The sequence below is a fragment of the Drosophila guanche genome, unplaced genomic scaffold (genome assembly GCF_900245975.1).
Source record: "Drosophila guanche unplaced genomic scaffold, DGUA_6, whole genome shotgun sequence".
Classification (NCBI taxonomy): Eukaryota; Metazoa; Arthropoda; class Insecta; order Diptera; family Drosophilidae; genus Drosophila; species Drosophila guanche.
The window spans coordinates 12588091-12609711 of NW_022995744.1; the positions used below are offsets into that span (position 1 = coordinate 12588091).

The 21621-nt window shown below is 45.5% G+C and overlaps 1 protein-coding gene and 1 long non-coding RNA gene across 3 annotated transcripts; one reads left to right on the forward strand and one right to left on the reverse strand.

Moving 5' to 3' along the window:
• Positions 1 to 1422: 1422 nt before the first annotated feature.
• On the reverse strand, positions 1423 to 8660 carry LOC117579409. Its single transcript, XR_004573485.1, has 3 exons — positions 8463 to 8660; positions 1574 to 1744; positions 1423 to 1452 (listed from the first exon to the last, which is right to left on the reverse strand). It is a non-coding gene; the product is annotated as an uncharacterized LOC117579409 (long non-coding RNA).
• Positions 2038 to 21311, forward strand: LOC117579407. 2 transcript variants are annotated; one of them, XM_034265285.1, is made up of 6 exons: positions 2038 to 2983; positions 9161 to 9890; positions 17501 to 19828; positions 19890 to 20083; positions 20147 to 20573; positions 20639 to 21311. In XM_034265285.1, exons 2-6 carry the CDS (start codon positions 9584 to 9586, stop codon positions 20947 to 20949), a joined length of 3567 nt encoding a protein of 1188 aa, XP_034121176.1. In that variant the 5' UTR covers positions 2038 to 2983; positions 9161 to 9583; the 3' UTR covers positions 20950 to 21311. The 2 variants fall into 2 exon arrangements, with proteins under 2 accessions (XP_034121176.1, XP_034121177.1); XM_034265286.1 differs by having other exon boundaries at positions 9164 to 9890.
• Positions 21312 to 21621: the final 310 nt, after the last annotated feature.

Consider the following 21621-nt stretch of genomic DNA (forward strand, 5'->3'; position numbering starts at 1 on the left):
ACCCCTCCTGAATCCGAATTGGTATTCAGGAATGATGGAAAGTTCGTCTAAAATTGGTAACATTCTCTTCAATAGTATTTTTTCAAACACTTTCGAGAAAATTGTCAACAGACTAATGGGACGGTATGATGTCAATTCCGTTTCTATTTTGTTTGGTTTTAGGATCATAACGATCTCTGCACATTTCCATTGACTTGGAAAGTGGTCTAGTCTGAGAATCGCGTTATATATAAGAGTGAGAAACCGAATGCATTTTGGTGGTAAACTTTTTAGGGTGATACCGTCTATTTTATCAGGGCCTGGTGCTTTTTTATTGTTCAAGCATTTGATTTCTGTCACAACTTCTTCATATTTAATGCTTTTAATAGGCAAGCTCATTTGGCAGGGTGACTCAAGGAATTTTTCTACTTCAGTCTCTGTTGTATAATTATTTATATCGTTTGGCTGAAACACAGAGTGCAGATGTTGTGCAAATGCTTCCGCTTGTTCATTATTAGACCTACACCAAGTTTCGTTGTTTTTGCGAATATTTATGTTTCTTTTAGCTGGTTTCTTTAGGTATTTAGTCGCCCTCCATAGGTTGTATTCATTGTTGCTGGAATTAGGGTCTAAGTTTTTCAGATACGCAGCTAGAGATTCATTGCGTAAGTTCGACAGCAGTTGTCTAAGCTCAGATGCAGCCTTGTTGTATAATCTTTTGTCAGCAGGGTAGTGAGTTTCTTGCCAGCGTTTTCGCAGATTCCTTTTATTTTGTATTTTTTGTCGAAGATCGGTTGAAAGGTTCAATTGGTTTGGTTGTTGATGATTAAGAGCATGATTCGTGTTTCTGTAGCTCGCATTATGAATTGTATTTGTGAAAAGCTCCACTGCATAGTCTATCTCCTCTCCTGTTTTTAACGGAATGTCCAGGCTTATAGCTGAATCTAAATGGCTTTTAAATGCGTTAATGTCTGTAGAGGCTGTTATTACTTTATAGGGCTTTTCCAACATATGGGCTATTGTGCTGTAAGTTGCTATTATTGGAGAATGATCTGAGTTAAGGTCAAAGCTCTCCATTACTCGCATGTGTGATTGTGGGATTCCAGAGAATACTATGAAATCAATCAAATCTGGAATTTTTCGACTATCAGTTGGCCAGTATGTGGGCACACCAGTTGACAAAGTCGTTATGTTATTGTTTCGTATGCATTTGTATAACTCCGATCCCTTCGGGTTAGTTAATCTGGATCCCCACCATGGATGTTTGGCATTGAAGTCGCCTCCCACGATAAACTTTGCTCCCAGTCCTTGGAAAAAGTTTTTGAAATCGAGTTCTTTTATTGTGAATCTTGGTGGGAGATAAATCGCTGTTATTGATACATCTGCGTGCATACATTTTATCTGAATTGTGGCAGCTTGCATAGCGTTTTCCCTAGTACTGTCCATGATTTGAAATTTAAGGCCCTGCTTGACCTGAAATATATGAATTTATATTATATTTTTACATTATTTAGTTTTATATTTTAATCGCACAGCTGGACTTTTCAATAAATTCAATTAACAACTGCCAAAATCTTTGTGTTTATGTAGTTACCAGTGGATTCCGCTAGAGAACGCTTTGTCGAAAGCCCATTGATCGGTGTTACTCAACACTAAAAGATCAGCCGCTCTCTTGCATAAAATATTCGAGAAGCTCTCGCTCAGAGACTGATGTTAGGCTCTCTCTCTCTCTCAATAAAGCAACGCTGGGCAGCAATCGAATACCCTAGAAAAGAAATGATGGAGTATAAAGATTTTCGATGATGATCATATGAGTCTTTTTAAATAAATTGATTAAAAAAACACATTCAGTATTTAATTATGCTTTCAGGCGCATTTATTGCTAAACAGTTTCAAAAAGGGACCACATGGGGTATGGAAATGTCTAAACTCAACAATAACTTTGACTGTAAACCGGTTTACTAGCAACATGTGTACGGATTACCAGCAACATGCCAGTAGCATTGGGCAACATGACGCATCCGTCGGGTGGTGGTACAGTGGGAATAATGGAAGCACTGTGGAACTCAATCTTTTAGCGGGCCGCGGACAAGTAACAACAGAAATAGTGTCGAATTCTGGTCCGAATTCAGAAAAGTAGTTCCGTTGAATACGAAAAATATCCATCCATATGCTCATGGAGATATTGCCGCCGTAAGAGAAAAAAAAAGGTCGTGGGTGCTGAAAGAGCGCGGGCGCAACTGGATAATTTCACGAAATTTACGAATTTACGAGTATCTTAGCCAAGAGAGCTTTGCCTGGTCCGTGCGTATCAGAGTGTGTGTATGTGTAAGCTGGTTTGTGTGTGTGTGTGTGTGTGTGCCAGAATATTAACCGAAAGCAAGTGCAAAAGAAAAATCATAAACAAAACGGGCAACAAGTTTTTTTTGCGTAGAATCGAAATTCCAAGAAAAACAACAACAGCAGCAGCAGCAGCAGCAGCGCCGTGTTCTTTCGAATCTCCCGTATTGTTGCAACTCGTTTCGGTTTGTTTCGGTTGTTTTGTCACAAAGCCACAAAGCGGGTCAAATGCATAAATAAACCAGGCCCGATTTCGCTGTGAATGAAGCGAAGCCAAATGAAATGCGAAATTTGTGTTATTATTTGTTTGGCCTGAAGCGAAATTAATTACAGCCAGCATTGTCATTTGCAGTGCATTGCTGTACTCGCATCTGTAGCTGTATCGGCATCGGTTAAGTTTATGTAAAACAACGTTGCGGAGTGAAGTATCGTCGGTATCGTCTTCTTGTTTTTTCGGCACCTACATATTGTCGTCCCGCTTCGACGCTTGCATAGAGCAGCGCGTAAGCTTGGCTTAGTCAGAGAGAGAGTGAGAGCGATCCAAGGAGAGAGTAAACAATGACCAACTGTCTGCACTGAATGCGTGTGCACGAACAGACCAGGCCCCTGCACTTGGCGGACACCTGAGCGGACACCCTTGGCGCATGCACAAATGGCAGCTAAAGTAAGTTTCAACATCGGAGTATCTAAGAGCACTCTCAAAGGACTGACCATCTGCATTGGTGGCTAAAAATCCAACATCGATTGGTTCTCACGACACACACACACACACACACACACACACAACAATCCCAACAGATAGACAGACTCTGGGGACACCTTTGAACTTTAAAGCGGGAGAGTGCAAGCGTGTAACTGTGCCGCCACAGCCGAAACTTTAAACCAAAAGCAAACAGACATCAATGAGCAATTGCCAAAAAAAAGCAACAACATGCAAAAAAATACATAACAAAACAGTAAAAAAGCAACAAAAACAAACAGACCAAAACCGGGCCCACAAAACAAAACAAAAAAGAGCTACAAAACGGTTCCAGGCAAAACCAACTGTTGCAGCAGGCCAGGCCACAAAATACTACTGCAGAGTGGCACAGTGGCACAAAGAATTTCTAAAATGTATTTGAAGATATTTCACAAGTGCTTGAGAGAGAGAGAGAGAGAGAGAAAGAGGAAAGCGATGATTAAATTCTGCTTTTATTTTTTTGCTAATTGATTGAGAGAGTGCGAAAAATCACAGCAAGAGCGAGAGCAACATTAACAATTTCTAGGAGAACAAAAAATATTAAGATTAGAAATTTTGTTGACAACTTTGCGGACCTTTGTTCCACTGTGGCCTGGCTCTCGCGTCTCTGCATTCTGCTGTGGCCATGTCTCCTAACTGTAATGGACATGGACAGTCGCGTACCAAGGCGCACTTGTCGCAGAACAGGTTTAATCATGTCGCTAGTTGTTATTGTTCTTATTTGTTCTGTACGTGTTTCTGGGTTTCTGGGGTTTTACGAGACCCGCCAATAAACTTATTAATGGCCAATGCATTTGTTGTTGTTGTTGGTGCTCATATTTTCCTGCTGACCTCCGTAGAGCATTTGCAGCTGGAACCGGAGTGCGAAGCTAGGGCTTTGGGTCTCGCTCTGGGCAAATTGAATCACCTTGCCGTTCTAATTTGCCAACTGCCACCGATCGTTGCAAATAACTGGAGCGTGGCTAATGTGTCTGAGCCGGAGGGAAGACAAAGGCCAGGGGTCGTGCTCATTAGCCCGGTTCAGAGTTTGGGTCACTGTGGAGTTGGCTTTGCCACGCCCACACTGCGCAGTGGCTAGAAGAACTAGAATTTTGCACTGCGCATTGTTGGCAGCTTGTTTAACATTTAAAAATAAACTTATCATAAATCGTGTAAACCTGTGGAAAAACACGAACAGCAAGACAGACAGAGAGTGAATGCAAAAATGAAAACTGTGTGAACATTTAGCTGAAATTGAAAAGTTGTTTGGCCGCAGCAACGTTGACCATAACCATAACACAGTGGCAATTGGAAATCAGACAGATAGGACAGAGACCGAGGGACAGCCAAGAGACGCGACCGAACCGGTAAATGGAAAACGGATCAACTGTTGTGTTGGTAACCGGACGCCCGGAGCCAGCCGCGCTGTATCGGAGAGGAGCAGCAGCAGCAGCAGCATTAATTGCATTGGATATGGATGCTAACGGAGCTGCTAATGTGACGCCAATGGAGCATTAAGTCGCTAGTTAGCTGCCAGTTGTGGGTCTTCGTTATGCAACAGTGATTGCTGTTGCTTTGTGACTCACTGCAGTGGCATGAAACACATTTGCCTATGAAAACGATAAGGTACGAGTACTGTGTTGGGAGGGCATATGGTGCTGAGGGCGCGGCACGTGCACTTTGCACTAATTAAGCGAGTTGGCGGGCAACTGCACACTACCACCAACCAACCAACCAACCAACCAACCGAACCACTGACGGGCGTTGTGTTTTTATGGGGTATTTCTTAGCTTAATTACCTTTTTTAACTGAGCGACTGACTCATGGGCGCGTCTAGAAATTCCTAATAAATCGGTCAGCATGGGCAAAACGATCAGCCGCAGCCTCCGCTTAAGCAAAAACTTCTCTTGAGCAAAATCCACCCACGCGGCTCGGCTCTACGGGCGGCACCTTAAGTGCAACAAAAAAAAAAAGCGAGAGACACAAAGAGCCGCTTGGCTGACTGGGAGAGCCTTGAGCTTGACAAAAGAATACGCAAATTGCAGCAGAGGGTGGGTGACAGCGTAAGAGAGCGGGAGAGCCATAGAGCGGGGAGAGCGCTGCCAAGAGCACACCCTGTTCCACTTCCACCCACATGCATGAGAGAGCAAGGAGAGTTTGCCTCTCTCTCTCTGTCTCTCTCTCTTCTCTCTCTGTGTCTTCGTTTCTTTTACACCTACTGTTATAAGTGCTGTTATACTGCTTAGCCATAGGACACTTGGGGAGTGCGAGATCAATATTTTCAGTTGATTAACCAATTAAATGAATATTTTGTTTGGTTTTGTGTTTAGTGTTACCTAATCGTAGCTTATAATTATCTCTCTGTCTCTCCATCTCGTTCTCCCTCGGGGCCGTCACTTGCGCTTTCCTTTAGCCTTTGCATAACGCACACGCAAATTGCCCATCATCATCCACATCCACATCCACATCAGCATGAGCACTTTCCACACACTCCCCACACTCTCCACCATCCACACACTGCCTGACCGCAAACTGCAAATTTGCCATAATGACTGCTCCGACACGTTAACTGTCATTTTCAATCAAATTCGTATCCCGCTTCGTCTGCTACCCCGCTATAAAACACTTTTCAACTGCTGCCCCATTAATTTTCAGCGCCTTTTAAACTCTTGCAACACAAACAGGGGAAGTGGTTGTAGCGGCCCATGGGGAGAGTCCAAGCTTCTTGAAGTTTGCCCGTAGTTATTAGCAAAAATTCACTTATGAAAACCCCAAAAAAATCTAGCCAAATATTTGCTCACTTTACACACACAGAGTTGGAGACTGAGGCAGGGCTATAGAGAGAATTCCATGATTCCGAGAATCAAACGTGTAAAAATTCGCCAGTCAAACGATTATTGAGTGTGGGCCAACAATAAAGGCGGGCGGGGACATGCATAGTACAGGTAAAATATTCTCATAAAAATACGTGAGTGCCAAAGCCGCCGCCGTCGCCTGGGTTCAGGGTTAATTATTCTAATGCACGACGCTGGGGCTTGGACTCGGTCTCGGATTGAGACTCGACTTGACTTGAATGCTGCCTGTACTTAGTATGTCTAAATTATGCACTATTTGTATTATTAAATACGCACACACTCAAAAGTTACTTAATATTTATTCTACATAATTATTTTATTATGTACCCGCAAGAGGATGTTGACGACATCTTCTGTCGATTGTGTATTTTGTGTGTCATGCGTGGCTTGGAATTAACAAAAAAATATAAAAAAACATTCAGAGAAAACTCAGACAGGCAGGCAGGGCCTTCATGGCTGACAGACACAACACGCTGGGCAATCATTTTGCGACTAATTTTTAATGAGTTTATTAGTTTAATGTCTATATTTTGTGCGATAGGAAGTTGCATGAAAATTTGTAATTGCCGCCTTTCCCAGCACAGGCAGGCAGATCTTGGCTGGTTAAGCCCGACCTTTGGGCCGTGTTACATGCCGATTATTAGCCAGAGAAACTGCTTATCCGGATGCTTTCTAATTACTTAACCCACACCGCATTAATAATGGATGGGATGCAGCGCCACGACATGCCAGACATTCCCGGGAGAGACTTTATTGGCGCCTGCCTGCCTGCATCTCGAACAAACAATGAGGAATGCCAGCGATTGACTAGTACACATACTAGTAAATCTATGGAGCCAACTAACTAAGCTAAATATGGCATTACGCCTCCACTCTTAAGTGTCGTCTCTCCCACTAAGTGATTTTGCACTTACATCGGAGGAGGAGTTGGGATTGGGAAGGGATTGAATTGCCACAGAAACTGGCAGTAAAATTTGCATTTGTTTTGTCTTATGCGATCCGCAGCGATCTCCACAGACGACTGATAAAATCGCTCGTGTGATAAACGAAACACAAAAAAAAACAACAATTTTTAGCCGGGCTGTGTCGTGTTCGCTGCTCGTCCACGATTTCCCAAGCGCCAATTTGCATGTTTAATCAGCTGTGGCCAAGTTTAAGCCATTGTTTAGCACAATGGCACAGAGAGAGAGAGAGAGAGAGAGAGAGAGAGAGGGCTCCAGCAACGAAACAAAACCAAGCAAAACCCCAACATCGCACGAGCAGTTGGTGTGGGCGGTGTCGAGATGTGGCAGAGGGAGGAAAAAATTCTTTCGCACGCCTCGGCCCTCACTCAAGTGTGGCCAAATGGATGTACAGATTTATTTCGATTTTGGACTCCTTCATTTTGTCAATTTATCAATCATCGCCAGAGACCGAACGAAACAAACAAACAGACCGCAGAGTGGTTCCACTTTGGAGCCCATCCAATTGTAAAGGCCACTCGAAAGTATTATTTGACAGCCACAAAGAAAAAGATTCTAAGCTGTAGCTTGGGGCCATTCTCGCATATCCGACACTGTGTACAGATTTTAAGCCCTCCCTCCTGTCTGTAGAACCATCAATGGGTAGTCGCTCAGTCGCTCAGCCTTTTACTTGTTTGTAATCTTATTGCGCGCTTCGAGCGGTTGTTAAGTTTAGAACGCTGATGTTATAACAAATTCACAAAAAATATATACAAGCATAATCATACATATATGAGAAGAGAAACCGAGAATGAAGCGAGTCAATGGCATTTCTCATAATTAAACTGGGAGCGAACTTAATGAGCCGCCAGGCAACACCAAATTATAGCTAGAATTACGTGAAACATGCAGATATATAATTTATAAAAAATAAAATGGTTATCATTATCATCGTTCCCTCCCCGAAATCATCTCGCATGCAAATTTCTTTCTTATTTGGATTTTTCTTACACCGCACAGCCGCGGCATCCTGCTTGCCTCAATTAATCATGGGAACTGCCAAGAACTTTCGGTCGTCTATGGCTAAAACGTGCATTGAACTTTGGTCTCTACGCTTTGCTCATCTGCGAGAAAGGTTCTTTGGCTGCTCATCAGCATGACAAAGAATAGAATAGAAAATGCTGCTCCTCACCATGTGTCTGTCTAGCTTGGGTGTGTGTGGAGTTTCTTTCTTTCAAAAATTACGCAAAATCACACCGGCGCACCCACTGAATGGTAGCCAGTGCCGTTTATGCCGCATACCAAATCGAGTGAAATTGTCAACGTAATTTTGCGCAAGCCACAAAGGCCCCCAAAAGCCACTTGGGCTTCTCCTTTGCAACGACGGCGATGTGTTTTAATTGATTCCCCCAACAGGCAATGACACACATAGCCATAAAAAATTCATAGTTGCTTATGTTTTAATGGTCTAACGATTGTCAAACCTCTCTCTCTCGAGTGTGTGTGTGTGTGTACAACAGGGCGTATGCATGCGTTGCCTCGGCTTTGGGATTTTATTGAACCGCTGTGGCTGTTACTTTGGATCAGGCTTGGATCGGATCGGCGACCTCAGTTATCACTCTTACTTACCGCGAATTATAATTGATGGCTGACTTGGCTGCCTCCGTGATGGCCGCCGATCCGTCAGTACGTCGCTCCAAGCGGCTTACATATATGTGATGTGCGGGGGACCTTCCCCAGTGCCGGCTGCTGTGGGTTATCTCTGGCTTGTCCGCTTGTCTGGCAAACATGTGTGTACATGGAAGCAACATAAATCTGACCCTAAGTGGTCAGTGCACCTTAAGCAGGCTAATAAATGGGAGACAAAAAATATGTTGTAATGTAGAGAGTAAAGTTAGAAGCGGATTGAATAATATAATAATTAAATAGCTTACCGAATTGTTGTGATTATTCGATTGTTTTTCGATTAGGTGCTAGATTATTTGATGCTAACGATTATTCTGTGCTCTTTCGATGACTGACAGTGGCATAAATAAATGAATGCTGACTATTTGTTAAGGAAATTAGCTCCAAATTGTTGCATTCATTTACATTTATATTTGTATATTCATTTAAATTTCTCATTTGTTATGAAATCCTCCCAATTTTAGGCACATTTAACCCCACACTTATTTAACTTTTAACTTCCGTTTAGCTTACTCCATGAAATAGATTTTCTATGCCAATGATTTCCCATTTCTTTGCGTTTGAAACTATTTGTGTACCAATCAGCGACATTTCACTAACGTATTGCGATCTCCCTGCTCTTCTCTTCCGACATTTTGCAGCAGCAACGGCCAGGCGTACGATTTCCCAAAGCAGCAGCACAGATAAGTCGACAGCACGACTTGAATTATTGCACGCAACAGCAACAGCAGCAGCAGCAACTGCAACAGCAGAGAAAGGGGAGAAGCTGAGCAGCAGCAGCAGCAGCAGCAGCGGTTGGTGGTGGAGGAGGCGGAGTCGGAGTCGGAGAAGCAGCTCCATTCTACAAGACAATTGTGGAAAAATTGGAAAATCCTCACCAGCGTGTGTGTGTGTGTGTGTGTGCAAAACGAACAATAGAAAACCAGATAGAAAATCAGCAAGGCAGAGAAAACAATCAACAACAACAACAAAAGAAAAACACAACAAAACAGCAAAGCAAAAGCAGAGCAAAAACCGAAAGCCAACTATAATTTTGGGATATTTATTTGTATGCTTGGCTTACGATGAAAATTCATCGAAGCAATGAATCATTTTGCCGTTGCTGGTTGTTGTTTTTGGTGGCATTGTTGGTGGCTGAGGCACAAGCAGCAGCAGCAGCAGCAGCAGCAACATCGACGACAGTAAGTGAAACGCAGACGAATGCAACAAATGGTGCAATTAGACAGCCAGCAGAGGGAGGCGGCCGAGAGCCCAGGCAACTACAACTGGGAGTGCAACAAAATGTGACAGCAGCAGCAGCGGCAGCCACAGCCGCCGCCAGTGACGGGGAAAGCCGAAATTCAGCGGAAATTTTAAGCCCCAGCGATGTGGGTAAGTTTTTCCAGTCATGCAGCATATGCATACGGGACACACCAGGCACCAGACACCAAACACCCAACCTCCCCTGAGTTCCACTTCAAACAAAATTGCCAACTAGCCAAAATAAATCTATGCCAATTATTGACCAACTCTGCCAGCAGACGAAGCAACAATTGTCGGTGCAACACGGCAGGCAACACAAGAAACATTCAGGTTGCTGGCCAAAAAAAAAAAACAAAAAACAATTGGCCAGCCAGCCAGGCAGTCGGCCAGGCCAGGCCAAATGTGGCCCGAAGAAGAGGCGCAACCACATTAGCATTGGGCAATCTTTTTGCATTTCAAGTGGGCCAGAAAATGTTTGTCATCTGCGGGCAGCGAAAGGAAATGGCTTTTATGGGATTGTCCAGAATGGTTTATGGCATGTAGGAAGCAGTTACAAGAGGCAGCAGCATAAAGGGGAAAGGCTGGAAAGCTTTAGGGGAATGTTTCATGGCAAAATAAATGCCCAAAATATAGATAAGTTGAGGCTTTAAAATGGGGTTTACGGAAAGGTTTTTAGCTCTGAAAATCACTGAAAATATAGGGAAAATAAATTGGGGAAGCAAAGAAATTCGTTCTTAAATCAAAGATTGTTGCTCAGACAGAGGGCAACCGCTTGTAAGGACTAAAGTTAATGCCGTAATAATAAATATAAATCCCATATTCCGCCTTCGCATTAATAACTTTGATTAATTTTACACAATTTAAAAGAAAAAGTTGAATTGGTTTTAGGGGGGCTAACAAATGGCACTACTTTCAAAAGTACTTATCGAACATGTTAATTATGTGCAACCTTCCCTCAGCACACAGAAATACTCGTGGATGTATAGTTAAGATACAATTTTAGCGATACCCATCCACAGGTTGCGGCTGCAATCGCACGAAAATATGAAACTGTTCTGCAAGGGCAAATGTCGAGGTGAAGATAGCCTTCCTTTCATATGCCCGTACCCCGCGAACTGGCACTCGTGTTGCAAGTGTTTGTGTGCGAAGATTGATTAGACCAGGCCGACTGCGGCTGGCTGGCTCTTTTGTTCGTGCCTGCCTCACACTTGTGAGTGAATGCTTAAAGCAATTGTTATTTCAATTAAGTATTTTCATAAACAATTAAGTTCAAAAATGGTCGCTCGTGGGCGTCGCGATGGTCGAAATGGAAATTGAGTTTTTTTTTTACCAATTGGAATTGGAGTTCCATTGAGCAGCTGCCTCAAGTGTTAGGCCTAGACTGGAGTGCGAGGTCCAAGGGTAGTTAATCCGCCCCATTCCAGCACATAGATCACAGTTTTCGTTTGCTGGCAAAGTGTTGACACAAAAAGTGCGCCCCCAACTGCCGCATCTTTATTCATGAACCTTTTTTTTTATGGCTCTCTGAATTTTTGTATAGTTTTCTTCATCAGAGTTTCAGTTTGATGGCCTGACCCCAGATGTCAGCGCAAGGGGATTACATAAACACTTTTTCTTGGGCTTGGGGTCTTGGCCGCTCTTAGTCCCAGAGCTAACTAATGCATTTTGATTATTTTTAATTTATGCACATCAAAAATTGTGCGATGAATGGGCATATTTTGCGTTGTGCCTCTTACGAAATGCAATTTTTGTATCGCCTGGCGATGTTGTAGGTGTCGTTGCCGGACACTCGAGAGTCGCCCCGAATACTTGAGAGAAAAAAAAACACAAGCAAAGAAATCCTCAGCCGAAAAATATCAATATTGGTGTGGTTTTGGTCGCCTCTCGTCTTACGGCTGGTGCTGCTTGCTGCTTTGCTGGTGTGCTCATTACGTTTACCTGTTTCTTTTTTCGATTTTTTGTTGGTTTTGGTTTTGGTTTTGGTTTTGGAGAGACCCCTCATGTGCGTCCAATTGCGTAATCCTCCACTCATTTAGCAGGCGGCTTTCGAGCAGAAGAAGAGCGCAAAGAGTAAATCTAAAAAGTCAACAAAGAGTCGGGCCAAGTCAGGTATAAACCGCAGCAACCAACCAGTCAGGCAGTCAGGCCGACATGCCGACAGGCCGACAGCCAGCCAAGTGCATTCAGGCAGCGTCTTCTGCAGCTGCCACTGATACCAAGGCGTATACGCAATATGGGGGCGTGCATTCGATGTGGGAAATGGTTGAAGATTTGTAGGAAAAAGCAGTTGAATCATTGTTGCCCAGCGGTGGGGAAGGTTTAACTTTACTTTTGTGGGCCCTACCGTATTACGTACTTTGCTTTGACTCTGCTCTCGATGTGTGCCTACTCGTAATAACAAATATTCAATCAAAATATTTGCTCTGTTCATTATTTGATGGAGCCTCTGGGGCCTCTCACACACATGTGTAAACACGGCTTACGGCTGTAGGTTCATTTCTTACAATAGATCTTCATCACGGAACTAATCGTTGAAGTTGTTTCACAGTCAGAGTCGGAGTCGGAGTCGGAATCTGGCAAGGCCAAGAATTATTTACATATAATTATGTAAAGTATTTTGTTCAAGCATTTCGTTAAAGATAAATGGAAAAATAAGAATTCGACGAATAAATAAAAAATAACCAAAAATAAATACTCCGAAACATAAAGTCAAATTTTATTTGCCAATTTGCAGAATTTTGTGGCCAGTCGCTGCCGTTATCGGCTCTGTTAATATTTTTCTAAATTTAAATTGGTTTCATTTAATTTTCCAAAGGCCGAAGGGTTGATCACGCTCTAAATAACCCAAATTCGAGTTGAAGCCAAATTATTTTGCCCAAAAATCACATCTAATGAGTATTACATATTAAAAACTAATTTAGTCATATTATAATCAACCACATTTCACTTTATTTCCTACAAATTTACATTCCTTTTTTTTAATATTATTATTTTTTGGTTTTCAATTGAATTTAATTTGAAGACCGCGTTGCCATTTCCATTTCGCATTCCCAGTTGTGGTTTTTTTTTTTAAGTGCTGCCTAGGAAAAGGAAATAAAACGCGCAATTTGTGTGTGTTTTCGCGGTGAATTTCAATTTGGATTTTGGTTTTTATATAAAATGTTTATAATTTCCTTTTCATTAAGTTTCATTGCGAAAAAGTGTTCGCTGTCTGCGGTTTAATGAACCCTTTTTCGGGTTGCCCTGGGGTGGTGCTCCAGCAGTTCCATCATTTGGCTAATTTCCACTGCTTTTTATGTTGTGATTAATAATCCGAATGCTGACCCACAACTGTGTGTGTGTGTGAGTGGAAAGGTTTACGTGGGTTACGCAACGAAGATGATTTAGTGGGGAACTTAATTAAAAATCCGTTGGGACAAAAGAAAGTGGCCGAAACTAATGATGGCAGTGCATTGCGTAAAGAAAAAAGCTGGGAGCTGCCTCTGCCTCTTCCTCTGCCTCTGATGATGATGAACATCTGCCACGCCCCACAGCCATTTGCAACGCCTCAATGCACGGCTACTCCACGACGAGTATTGAAAAACTTTTCCAGCCATAGAAGCACAAAAAAACGGAAGCCGCGCACAATGGCAGCAGCAGCAGCAAAAAAGCGCAGGAGGAAAAACAAAACTAACGAAACGAAAAAAATCATGAAAATACAAAAAACAAAAACAAAACTTAGCAATTATCCAACATTTAACATGTGGGGTGGGGGTTTATTATATATATATAAATCTTTTGTGTGAGGGCCTGCCACAAGGTGGAAATCGGTCTACGTAATTGCGCTATTAAAAGGTCAGACCAGAGGCTCCCCCAGCCAGAGTGCCACTCGTTGAGTGCTTTTGGGGCGTCAGCAGTTTGTCAGCCAAGGGTTAACAGCACCATCAGGAAACTAAAACTGAAACTGAAATCTAAAAGTAAAACCAAAACTTGCAGCTAAAACTCAAAGTGCCCGAGACAGTGCCAAAACGATTTCATTTAGAGGCACATTTCACGACAACTTCAGCTTTTTAGTTGCATTTCCGCATTGACATCCGCGATGGCTTTTGCCATGGCTTTTCCTTGACTTTTCCTTTAACTGTTGGCAGTACCACAGTGTACCTTTGGCATTTCTTTTGGCTTTCTCGCGTCGTCACAGGCATCGCAATGCACTTCCTGCATTCGTCGCTGGGCACCCACAAGTGCAGCTCTGCAGATGGATGAAGCTGGCTGTGGCTGCCTGTGGCTGCCTGTGGCTCCTTCTATGGCTAAAATGTCGCCTGACTCGACTCCTTGGACCACCATTAACGGGAAGAAACTCCCTCGCATCGCCTACACCCCCGCTGTCCGGAATTTCTCTCTCTCTCTCTCTCTCTCGCTCGTTATGGTTGCTGGCATCGCAGGCATTCGATTTTTTGGCATTTTCCGTTTGCCATTTTTGCGTTGCATGCGATTCGATTTCACATTAGAAATGCTTTCGATTGGCGGCTCTGTTGCATGAGCTCTGCCTCTGGCAACACACACAATGACCAAAAACACGTTTTAGCCATGAACGTGGGCCAGTGGAGGTTCGTTCGTACATTTATTTAGGGTGCAGCACTGCAGCGCTGCAAACGAAAGCGAGAAAAAAGAGCAGAGCCAAGAAATACTGCAACGAAAGCGGAGAAAGTTGTATTGTTGTTGCTGTTGCTGTTGCTGTTGCTGCCAAGGCGGCATTTAAACAAAATTTTATTTATGAACTGCTGGAGTGACTCTCTGTCTCTGTGTTTGTGTGTTTGTGTTCAAACCAGAAAGCAAAAGTGAGGCTGTGCCGCGTGAATTAGTGCCAACGAATTAATGAAAGTTTTCAGCGATTCGATTTGCATTTCTTGGATTACTTTCTTTCCGCTGCTGGCCAGGAAATAGCAGAGAGAAAGAGCCGCTTCAAGGTCACTAGCAAAGCGGAGCGTTGCAGTGTTGCCAGGCCAACTCCTAGCTGATGGGAGTCTGTGCCTTTAAGACACGTTTAATTGTTAGTTAATGCAGCTCGAACCGTAAACCATGCATCCGTAACCATTTTTATGAACTGAAAATCAATTGATTTTCTGGCCTTTTATCACTTTTTTATGGCACTCTTGACTGCTGTTTAAAGCTTAAATAAAATAATAAACAAGAAACACTAAAACTAGGAGTGTGCCTGCCGTTTACCATTAGATAAATGCACGACTTCCTGCCTGCATCATCAAAAGTGACTCTAATAAGCAGATACTCGGACTAACTAATTGGCTGCCATAGCGGACTATAATTTAAGCCATTTGTTGGCCATTGAAACGGATGCTTCAGCCATAATTCTGCATTCAATGATTTCCATTCTTAATATTTGAACGGATATATTTCGAAATTGAAGCTGTCAATTTGTGCCTTTGTCTTTGTATCATTTTTGGCGGCCTGTGCAGCGTTGCGTATGATTGACATTTGTGTCACAGTCGCATGATTATGTTCCGCTCATTGAATGATTATTTCATAACTTGGGAAGTCGAGTGTGTGTGACACCATTAAATAAGTTTAGACAATCGAATCAAACACAGCTGTCAGCAGCAGCAGTGCATTTGGCTAGCTCTAATGAAATGGTGTGTGTGTGTGTGTTTGTGTGTGTTGTGCTTGTCAATTAGCAAATGAAACAAACTGCAAAGTCAGCTGCGTCTCTTTCTGCTGCTGCTGCCCCCACTCGTGTCAGTAATTTATTTTTAATTAAAAGTTCTAAACAAAAGCCCAAGACATGCGATTCATTCAAGCGCTAATACCCATACTCGGACGAGTACTCAAACATGTATTCATACTCGTATTTATCCACTCGCCCATCTATCCATCGTACTTGTAGTTTATTTTTGTGATCCATTCGGACATTTTCTATGGCACTGTGTAATTAAGGGGGAGCAGGAGGAGGAGCAGCAGACTGCTACCTTGATGGGGCATTGTGCGCTTTTGGCCGCAGTGATGCCTCATTAGCTGCCAAATAAACTTGCCTTTTTGGACAGAATGTTATTTTTTGGCCCGGGGTGGGGCTATTGTCTCTGGCTCTGGCTCTGGCTCTGGCTATGCCTCGGGCTGTGGCCAGAGTTCGATTACCGAAAGAAACGAAATGTAGAAGCTGCGCATTAGTCATGCCATCGCATCCGTTTTGCTGCTGGTTCTCTCTCTCTTCCTCTCTCTGTCTGACACAATTAATCACCTGCCCAAAAGCTGCACAATTTGTGGGGCATTATGTAAGCATTTTTTGTGTGTGCTGAAAAATTAGAATTAAACACTCCGAAACCCAGCTGGCTGTTTGCTTTTTGGAACATCGCAATGCCAGCCCAGGGGGAGGTGGAGAACCAAACTGTTTTCTGCTGTCCATTTGGGCCTTTGCTTTGTTTGTGGTTTTTGGCTTTTCGGTTCGGTTCGGTTCGCTTGGCCCGAACTAAGTCTGTGGAGTCGCAGTCGCAGTCGCATAAGTCGTAGAGCTGGCTGTATTGTATGACCAAAATCAAATTAAAATTCCACAACGCATGCCATGGAGAGACGATGGCCACAAGCAGCAGCAGCAGCAGCAGCAGCAGCAGCAGCAGCATGGCTAATGCCAAGAAGTCGCACAGGCAGAAAGCACAAAGAAAAGACAGCGAATGGGGAATACTCTTTGGAGAAGCGATAAATGGAAGAATGTTCCTTTGGCTTAACCTTTTTTTAGCTCAAGGTCTGATGGAATTTCTTCTATGAATAGTGGATAAATTCCACCCTTTAGTTAAGTCACCTTTGAGTTAGAGCACAAAGCCAAAGCCTAGTCCCTGTCTGAAAATGGCAACCGTTGGACTGTGGACTGTGGACTGTGGACTGTTTACTGGCCTCTGTCGTTTCATTGTAGCCAGGCAACGTGACGAGACGCCCAAATGGGGCGCACAGTGTTGTACAATATGGAAAATAAACGAACAAACGAGCAAACAACTTGCCCAAAACAAAGACAAATCGCTCAGCAACTCAGTGTTAGTCGCGCTGCTGGGAGAAGCCAGTTAGTTATGCAGTCAAAAAAGCAAGCAAGTGGCCAAAAAGCAGTGGCAGTGGCAGAGTCAGAGACAGCGACGGCGACAGCGACACAGTCAGCGGCATCTGCAACTTGTTCTAGACGCTGCGTTGGCCTTGGCCCAAACTGCAAAGCCAATGAACTAAATGTTTGTGAAAAGCAGCAGCCAGCGACAGCCGCGTTTTCCATTTGGAATTGTTTTTGGCAACGTGAAAATGAAACAATTGTGCAAGCTGCGGAGACTCGGCCGCCTTGTAATTGTTTTGCAAACTGATTCATGGGTCAGGCCTGTGAGGCGGCGGTCGTCAATGGAATTAGGCCCCTTGCACAATTGTGCAGCTGGCTGCCCCGAGGCGCCTAGAACACAAGTTCTGCGACTAATTAGTGGGCGGCAAACAAGAGTCTGGGATGGGGAAACTTGGAGCAGTTTTGTGGCATTTCAGAGCTGCTTAAGAGTGGGCCACAAGATGCGCAAATAGAGCCTGAGATGCTGAGCTGCTGCCCCCCCCCTTAGATCGAGCCAAAAGATCGCATTCCAAACTCGTTTCGTGCCTTTGTTGTTGACTCTGGCTGATTGTTTTTCCAATATTTTGTCACGATCTGTCGTTGAGAATGGAAATTTATGCATAAATCGCACTCATATCTCACCCCTCTCCGCTCTCCGCTCTCCTCTTACCCTTTGCAGATGCTGTCGGGGATAAGCCCACAACGTATCGACCCTCGGGCGCCAATCGGCCCTCACCGGCGCCGCCCCTCAACTCGGCACAGGATCGGGAGCGCAAGCTGATGAATGTGCTGGCTGCGAGGCGCACGGCGCTGCATAGAGGTGGCTTTCGCACCCGACTCGGCGGCACCACAGGGCGCAGTGGCATGGCCCAAGCGGGAGCAGCGGCGGCTGCTGCTGCTGCTGCTGTGGAGAGCACCTCCAAGTCCCCGAGCGATCCGCGTTCCGTGTGCATCAGGAATTGCACCAAGAACTTTACGCGCCGCACCACAGCCAGCTGCATGCGGCAGTGCGCCAACTTCACTCGCATGGCCATGGCGGGCACCATGGAGCAGCAGCGTGCGGCGGGGAACAGTTCCGCGGCGCTGCCCAAGGCATCCCACATGAAGGTGGGCGGTGGAGGAGCAGCGGCAGGAGGCTCCGCGGATCGCGACACCAACGAGATTCTCTTCAGCGATGAGTCCTCGCACGGGCTCTTTGTGGTGGCCAAGGAGCAGAACGACACGCTGAACCACATTGCAGCTGGCACCAAGCCCACGGTGCGTGGCAAGGCCACATCCATGGAGGAGCAGGACGACGATGAGGAGGACGATGAGCTGAAGCCGTACGTTTATTTCGGTGCCAAGTTGCCGCCAATACGACCCGCTGGACTCACCATCAAGGCAGCCGAAGGCGACGACGAGCATCCGCGTGTGCTGGAAGTTTCAGTGGCTCAAAGCACCACCCCCAGCCCCACCAGCAGACCCACGGTGTCCACCCGACGTCCGCTGACCGCAGTGGAGCGCAGTCGCAGCCGCTACAAATATCACATGCGGGAACGTGGCATAGCCGCAGCGGTTGACCCACCACCACCTGCAGCTGCTGCTGTGGTTGCAGCGCCAGTGAGTCGCACGCGTTATGTGGGCTCGGGGCGACCCACAGCGGGACTGCAGACAGAAACGGAGCTGGCCAAGGGAGCTCCGGTGCGCAGGGTGGTGCCAGTCAAGGTGGTGCCGCCCGCTTCCTCCTCCTCAACGCCGCTCATTATTACAGTGCTGAGCGCGGAGGAGGATACAACGATGGGGCAGGCAGAAGTGCAAACAGAGGCAACCACCAGCAGCACCACCACAAGCACCACCACAGCCAAGCCCACAACCACCACTCAGGCACCCAGCACCACAACCAGAAGAACAAGCACAAAAGCAACCACCACTACAACAGCAAAGACAACAACAACCAGCAGCACCACAAGCAGCACTCCCAGCACCACAACGAGCACCACAAGCATCCCAACCATCTCAACCACGCCCAAGCGCAAGAGCATCATCGAGAAGGACACGGAGCTGATACGCGCCTTGGGTCCCGCACTCACACAAGAGATCAACATTGAGGATCAAAATAATTTGATAATCTTCTGCAACAACACCTCCGATTGTGGTGTCACGCCACGCACCACACACCACACACAGCTGGCGCACACCACGGACTCCAGTCCGAAGATTCTGCGCACCACAGTGCTGACTTCGGTGCGTTCCACAGTGCATCCGTGGACAACCACCAGCAGCAGCAGCACCACCTCACCAGCAGCAGCGGAAACTCTTCCCGCTAATGTGTACATTGGTGTGGTGGAATCCTCATCCTCTGCCACACCGCAGCTGGACATAAGCTCCACAATTGTGATTTCCAATGAGCGGGATGTGGATCTGGAGCTGCGGCGCATGAATCTCGTCACGCTGGTGCTGGTGGCGGTGGGCGTCATACCCCTGGCAGCCATCATCCTCTACCTGGTGCGCAATTATGTGGTGCGACGCAGGGCCAAGAAGCATGGCGAGGTCTTTGATGTGTGCATCACGGACCAGCAGCCCATTAGTCCGGTGAAGAAGGTGGACTCCAAGTACCAGCTGGACGAGGAGGAGGACGAGGTGGATCATCATCATCAGCACCACCAACAACAGCAGCAGCAGCAGCAGCAACACCATCATCAGGTGCAACATCAGGCCATGCCATTGCGGGATGCCAATCACAATCGCTACTCGATGGATGACAAGACATCGCTGGCCAGCGAGTATCAGGACTTTGAGCGCAGCAACATACGCCTGAAGAGCCTGCTCGGCGAGGGCAACTTTGGACAGGTGTGGAAAGCGGAGGCGGATGATCTCAGCGGCCACTTTGGCGCCACACGCATTGTGGCCGTCAAGACAATACGCGCCTGCAGCGCCCAGGTGAGCCTCAAGGATGAGGCAAACATTATGCGGAAACTCGGCTCCCATCAGAATGTGGTGACACTGCTGGGCGCCTGCGTGGAGAGTGGTAAGAAAACTTGGCCTATACTGATTGGTTTCCTATTAAATTTGTGTCTTTTCTTGGACAGAACCCCACATGCTGATCATGGAGTATGCCATGCGTGGCCGTCTGCTGTCGCTCTTGAGAGCTGCGCGCAGTGCGACAAATATTCTGCCCGCCTCTGTGCCTGGGGGACGCAGCTTGGCGCCACTGTCGCCGCGCACACTGGCGGGCTTTGCGCTGGACATTGCCTGCGGCATGGAGTACATAGCAGGGCGTAGGGTAAGACAAAACCAACAACAATCGATGGCAAATACTAAAGCTGTGTCTCTTCTCCATCTGCAGATTGTTCATCGCGACTTGGCCGCTCGCAATGTGCTCCTCGATCACAATGGCATGTGCAAGATTTGTGATTTTGGCATGTCCATTGATCTGGATGCGGAGCGCATGCGCAAGGAGCAGGAGAAGAATGCTGCGAATGATATACTCCGCAGCAATGCGTTGAAATTTAAGTTTGATTTTGGCAGTCGCTACATTCTGCAGCACTGGCAGCACACCTTTGGCAACACGGGGCACCACCAGGGGCAGCATGGCCACTGCTCGAAGGAGCATCAGTCGGAGAAGAAGTCCTCGCATGGCCATGACACAATTGGCAAGCGGCACGCGCTGCCCATACGCTGGATGGCGCCCGAGAGTCTCCAGTATCACATGTTCACCACCGAAACGGACATTTGGGCCTTTGGCATTGTCCTCTGGGAGATTGCCACTTTGGGTATGGCAACTTTAAGCTTTCTATAACATTTTCTAGTGCTAAATCTTGTGCTATATTCTGTGCAGGTTCCACGCCGTACTCCCAGCAAACGGGCCGCGAAGTGATACGCCGCGTGCCTCAGGGTCTGCGTCCCGAGCTGCCCAAGGAGAGCCGCCACGAGTTCTACAATTTAATGTCCCGCTGCTGGCACAAGGATCCACACATGCGACCCTCATTCGCACAGTCCCGGCTGGAGATCACCCGATCGCTGCACAAATGGGTGGACGATGATTCGGCTGCCTCCGACTACATGGATGTGAGCGGCTTCAGTGAGGATCTCGAGCATGGTGTGGTGTACTTTAATCATCGCATATCGGAGTTTGAATGTGAAATATGACGCTGACTGAAAGCATACCCCCAACTATCCCTCCTCCTACACTGTATTCCCACCATCAAAATCTCGACTCTCTCTGCACTCTTGATACGAAATTCTGTTAACTTTTGGCGTGCTTGTCCGAGCAGTATTATTGTTGTATTTTATGCGTATATATTTAAATATTTTAACACATCTATTTTCCCCCCATTTCCACTGCAGGGAGAGAGTTTCCTTTTCTTTCATTGTAAATATTTATGCGATTAATTTAATGAATGGCGCTGCTATCCCTAGGCCTAGACTTAGTTCTTCTAGTCTGTATCTAAAACATTTTCCCATCTTCACGTTGAGCTATTGTTAGACTGCACCCCACGAGAGGACAAAAAACAACAACCAGAATAAACTTTAGGGCTACCAACAGTTGTGTAATATTATTATTGGTTATCGCATACGAATTATGTATGTAATTACATTATGTCTGTGTATGTATGTTGTATATAGCTATAGAATTGTACAAATAAATTAATTAAACACGAAATATAATTATGATTATTACACCAGTTGTCTGTTGTGTGCTTTTGTTCGTTTCAATAAATATCAAGAAGATATTATTATGGCTGTATATTTATATTGTTTGCTGTTCGTATGGAAATTCTCTGAATGATTTTCTTAATATTTAATGCAGCCACAGGCATG